At 48.5% G+C, this 5,798-nt stretch overlaps 1 protein-coding gene across 1 annotated transcript in view; it reads right to left on the bottom strand.

The window, feature by feature from the left end:
* TMPRSS4 (transmembrane protease, serine 4) overlaps nucleotides 1-5,798 on the bottom strand; it is a 60,395-nt gene that overhangs the window by 12,511 nt on the left and 42,086 nt on the right. Inside the window, exons 2-3 of the mRNA XM_004688830.2 lie at nucleotides 5,601-5,634; nucleotides 3,349-3,462 (exon numbers count right to left, since the gene is read on the bottom strand). Coding sequence (XP_004688887.2) covers nucleotides 3,349-3,462; nucleotides 5,601-5,634 — 148 coding nt within the window. The remainder of the gene's footprint in view (nucleotides 1-3,348; nucleotides 3,463-5,600; nucleotides 5,635-5,798) is intronic.

Below are 5,798 nucleotides of genomic sequence, written 5' to 3' on the forward strand. Positions count from 1 at the left end.
CCCTTATTACGAGTGATGTTGAACATTTTTTCATATGCCTGTTGGCCATCTGCATTTCCTCTTTGGAGAAGTGTCTTTTTAGCTCTACTCAGGCAAGAAAATATTTATGGGAGAAACTTAGACACAACCCCCACCTGCTTCTTAGCCTCAAGTACAGAATCTCTGGAAATGGAGTGGACTACGCTGGCCTGGGGTCCAAAGACCTGGGCCCTGGTGCTGCCCCCAAAGACCCCCTTTCCTAGGTCTTGGTTTCCTCATTTGTGTGTTGAGCCAAAGGTGCTTACTTCACAGGGCCGTGAGGCCATTTGGTGGATGGGAGTGCTGAAAGTCTTTAGCCATCAAACAAAGTTCTAGAATTAGGTGTTTTTAATCTGTGTCACGTAGATTCATCCTAAATTCATTGCCACAGCATTTTTGTGGCACAACTAGTTGGCCATAAGGCAAGTTTGCCACAAAAGATTAAAAAACCCGGTGGACAGTTTGGTTTTGAGCTTGGTGTGGCAATCTTAAAACAGTGGTGATAACAACCTCATTTGTCAACTTGATATAAACTTCGGTGATAAAACTTACAGAGAAAATAACTATCCGTTTGCAAATCCTTTGGAAGCACGGCCTCAAAGCTAAACGTTTACCGAGCTCATATAAAAGAGATGGCTAGCAATTCATCACCTTACTCTTTAGCTACTTTAGATACAAAAGCTTGCTCTTTATGCCATCATCACCAAATTTATCCCACCGTATTAGAAGCTGGAGGCAAAAAAGGAATCAAAGTCCTCCATACCCCAAAGAACTGGATACGTGATTTCTGATGACTGGAAGTTTCTTATAAATGGTGGGCGATTTTTGCTATTCGACAGTGAACCTGATGTAGCTAGAATTCTGGTATCCCGCACAGACTCCGGCAGAATGACTAGGTGAGACATAAGGACCGGGTGCGGGCTGGAACTTTCAAATGCAGTCCAGCTACCACGCCACACACGGCTCATCCCGGGCTCTGGACCCCAGCTCCCCGGCTGTCTGTAGCGAGGCCTTCGCAGCCTGAGAAAAGCTCACTTACAAATATGCATCCCAGTTCTTGGAACCTGACACCTCTCTTAATGAAGGAAGAGATTTTAGCGAACAAGAAACATACTTCATTTAAGTCCTTTTCAATTAACGCCCCGCTTTTGTTTTACGACATTTTTGCGACAAATTGCCTTATGGCAGATTAGTTCTATGCAAAATGTTTGCGGCACAGAACTTCCTGCGAAAATAGCTGGAACAGTCTTTTTTTTTTTTTTTTTCCAGGGAGGAGAGGCCCCCTAAGAGGTGGGTGTTTTGTTTTCTGCCTGCTGCTTTCTATTCTGTTGTTCCTTTGCTGTCACAGGCTGACTACAATCTAGCATTCGCAGCCCTTGGAGAACAGCGTTTAACACTTTCTGACCTCTGGCAGGAAGAGCCCTTCTGCTTGGTTGAGCTCTGCCTTGCCAGATAGCTGCGCTCTGCAGCTCTCATGGCTCCTGGCAGGCCCATTGAGGGGCGATGATAAACCCTGGGCACCCTGTTCACTGCAACTGAGCGAGCACTTGCTATGTGTGGCCTCCACAATCCTGATAACTTCGGCAGCCCTTTATTAACTCACATTACAGAAGGGGCACCGAGATTCAGAGAGCGAGGGCATATTTTCCAAGGCCATACAGCACTTAAGTGGTAGATTCAGGATTTGGGGCAGGGCCTGGCAGTCTCCAAAGCCCTTTGCTGCCTCTCCATGCTTTCCCTGAGGGGGCTGAAGATGTGAATCCTGAGCCAATGCTCCTGGTTTTAGTGAAGCATTGGAGGTGGAGCTGGTCGAATGTTTCTTAGAGCTGAAGTTCCGTTCATGGTCAAGCGTCAGGGTAAGGCAGGGTCACACCAGCCTCCTGGACAAATGCAGGGCACAGTGTCACCAGTTTAGACCCCAGAAACCAAAAGGTTGAGAGAACCAAAGCCAGGTTAGAAGCTCAGGTTATCACCTCTGGTTGCAGAAGCCTGAGGGGCCCCAGGCATGGAAGCTATGCAGGACAGGGGGTGCTCAATTCTAAAGGAAGTACTAGTATCTGTCGTGGTTCTCCAAATTGCTGGGTAGATTTGGGCCATTCTTCTCTTTCTGCTACGGCAGGGCATATGCTCAGAGAAAGCAAACTCATTTAGTATTAGTCTGAACAAGACAGGGCTGGGACCATAAGTGCAAACGTGCCACTTTGGGCCAGTGAGGATCACGAAGAAACGATTTGGGGTTATCTGAAGCTCACACAGGCTCTCAGGTACCTGAGTGCTGTTTGTGTCGTGGGTCAGCGTTTCTGCCTCCACAAGATAGAAATGGACCTGCCTGAGGTCCTGTCCCTGATCTGACCTGCCTCCAACTGCCCTTCCTCCTCTCTGAAGCTCGGTGCTGGCAGACCACGTGATCTGCACGTCCACAGGGCTGGTGGCTGCTCTGGTGCTGCACCATCCTAATTAATAAGTGCTGGGCCCCGGCCCTAACTGTAAGCACTTGCATGTTGTGGTCCTACCTCTGCTCGCTTTTGATCCTTATCTAGGGGCTTCACACTCTTATCTCACTGGTTCTCACACTTCCCTTGGAGGGTTCCCTGATGAGGAGACCAGGGTTAAGAGAGGTTGAGGACCTTAAGGTCACACTGTAGCAAGGAGCAAAGCCAGGGTCCTCATCTCAGGTTCTGGATTCCTCCTTTAGTTTCCCCTGCCCCTTGTGACCATGTGGCCAGTATGCTGTGACTGTGGGGGGTGGGGAACCCAGGCAAGGACTTAGCCACAGGATGTGGGAGGGTCAGTGAGAATTGCTACTCATTCAGTTAATCATGCATTCACACAGGGCCTCAGGCCACCATGAAGACAAAGCTACAGGTGGGGAGGCTGCTGGGAGTTCTTTGCGAGGTTTCCTCTCTTTTACCCGCTCCTTGCAAGCAGAAGACATGCTTCCTGCTCTTCTAGCCCTTAGGGCTTCTCGGCCCCCTGGGCTCAGGCTGCAGGCTTGGAAAGCAGGAGGCAGGGGGCGTGGCCGCCTGTGCAGATTGCCTGTGTGGGCTAGTGACATGTGCAACTGTGCTCTCCCTGCAGAACAAATCATCTGGGATAGCAGCTATCGGGGCTAGGTGGGGGCTGAGTTCATCTGCATCTATCACTCTCCGAAGAAGACTCCCTTCAAAGCAGGGGTGGATTCAAAGCTTTATGTGATCACCTGCCTCTGACACTGCTGGGGTGGGAGGGTGACAGGTGGGGTGTGCTCTGAGGTGAGGGTGTGGGTGGGAGCTGCCACTTACTGTGGGGGTGAGGGTGGGACTGGGACAGGGTTGAGGGGCTGCCACTTACTGAGGACAGCCAGGATGATGATGGTCGCCAGACTCAGCAGTGCAGCGATGATGGGGACCCCCACTTTTTTGAAGTTCTCCAGGGGAGTGCGTGCTTTGCGCAGGGGGGTGACATCTGTGAGGTGGAAGGAGGAACCCACAGTCAGCACTTGAAGACCACCCTTCCCTGCCAGGCTGTAAAGGCTTTCCACCCTCTGGTCCCCTGTACTGAGTTGCAGGAATGCTTTGGAAACGATTTTGTTCAGGTCTCAGTTTCCCTCAGCCAATAAAAGGAAACAGAGTTTTAGGAAAAGGAAAGTGGTTTATTTGTTGACAAAAGAGGAGGGCAGCAGACTCATGTCCCGAAGACCACTGTCCTGCTCTTTGGCAGGCTACAGGGCTACTTATACAATGTTCAACAGAAAAAGGGGAGGTGGGCCAGAGTCTGCAAAAGAGAGGGAATAAAAGTTAGTGCTGGGATGGAGACCAGTGGGCACCAGCCTGCATTTACACAAAGACAAACAAAAATGGGGAATCAGCAAGAGTAATGGGGAGGGGCAGGGGGCAGCACAGGGAGGAAGAGGAGTCGGTGGGGTGCCTTGCTGGTGGGGTGCCGGCCAGCTCTCTCACTATTTCCTTTGGTTTGGGATTCCTTTCCATGAGCCTAAACCTGTCAAAAGAAGAGAAACTGCAAGGAAAGGAGAGAAAAAAAAAGTAAACCCACAGACAATTAAGAGGTCTAGGAAAACCAATTTCATCATAAATTTGTCAAAGGAAGCAAATCCGCAAATGCTTATCTGAGAGCCCATTCACTGTATCAATTTTGGCTGCCTCGGGAGGCTGTTCCTACAGACCAGGTTTGGCTTTATCAGCTCCTGGTCACCCTACCTCTTTCACTTCCTCAGCTTATCATCTTTTACAAACACCCCTCAAAAGAGCCTCCAGCCCAGGGCACCTTCTCCTTGTCTTGACTTAGCCTGTTTTAGAATGTTCCATCCTCTCTGGGCTGCCCTGCCTCTGAGAATTTGAGTAGAGAGGTTGTGGCCATTGAAAGGAGTAGAGCAAGATCATGGTCACTTCTGAGATGTCTTTTCTCAAAAGGTATTTGAGCTGTCTTTTCCCAAAACAGGTGAAGAATAATTTACCTGCTTGGTTTTATGTCTTTGCTAATGATAAAGAGAGGTATGGGTTGTATTATTTCCAGATGACCCAGCCAGAAGAAGATGAGGAAGATGAGTTAAATCTCATTCAGTGGAATACCTTGTATGAGTTCTATTTTGGAAAACATGAAGAAAGAGAGGGATGGAGGGAGGGAAAGAGGGTGTAAAAAAGAGAAAATGTAATCAGACCTCAGGATCCTGGTCCAGTGACCCCCTGTCCCTCGCCCTTACTTCCTTTTACCTGAGACCTTGCTCCTCCACCACTGACCCCTTCATCACTCTCTTGCATGACCCTTGTCAACATTTGCCTAACCCACCATGGGCCCCCTGACTGCTTGTTCCTGTCCTTTCCCTCCTAAGTGCCTTTCACCACAGGGCACTGGAGGGAGCAAATCTAATTTGTTCTCTGGTTTGTCAGTCCTCAGGTGGTAGAGTGCTTGGAAGTCTGGTGTTCTTTGTGGACACTGTGGTCTACTAAGCTGTTAAATTCAGTCTAAACTAGGTATTATTTTCCTTGCTGAAGATTACATCATTTGTGTCCATTACTAACTTGTAACCCTGAAACACATAAGCTGTCAAATAAGTGGGACTGGCCATTTCCTTACTAACATAAAGAACTTAATTGTTCTTTGTTCTCTATATTGCTCACTCAGCAGACTATCAGGAGTATCAATGGTTTACGAAAATGGAATAGGAGGGAACAAAAAAGCAATCTTGTAATTTAGAAACATACTATTAACTTATCTCCTATAAATCAGGCAAACCCTGTCATTTCTATTCTACCAGTGAAAATGCCTCAGTCCACCTTGTTCCTCTGTAGGATGGTCAGAGGCTATGAGGGCAAGGATGCTAGCTGTCTTTCTTACTGCTGTCCACCAGCATCCAGACCAGAGGTTGACAATGGCCAGCTCTCAGTGTTGTTGAGTGAGTGAGATGATAAGTCACTGGGTGACTGAATTGGAAAATCACTGCTCTTGGGGGTACTGGTTTGCTGGCCTTCCCCTCCCCACCCAAAGACCTTGTCTGCGACTTTTAGAAAGAATATTGGAACACACAGTTGCCAACTGAAATGCAGAGGCTGATGAAGACAAAGGAAATTTGGACCTCAGCTTACCACGGCTGTTCAGGGGTTGATCACTGTCAGGATCCTGTAATTGAAGGAAAAATAGTCAATGAGTTGAGTGAAGGATGTTTGCAGACTGGAATTAAGAGCCCAAGAGAGGCCCTCCCTGGTGGTGCAATGGGTTAAAGTGCAGCACTGCAAGGTAGCTGCAGCTGCTTCAGTGTGAGTTCGATCCCTGGCCCTGGAGTT

The sequence above is a fragment of the Condylura cristata genome, unplaced genomic scaffold, assembly GCF_000260355.1.
Source record: "Condylura cristata isolate star-nosed mole 26May11 unplaced genomic scaffold, ConCri1.0 scaffold00025, whole genome shotgun sequence".
Taxonomy (NCBI): Eukaryota; Metazoa; Chordata; class Mammalia; order Eulipotyphla; family Talpidae; genus Condylura; species Condylura cristata.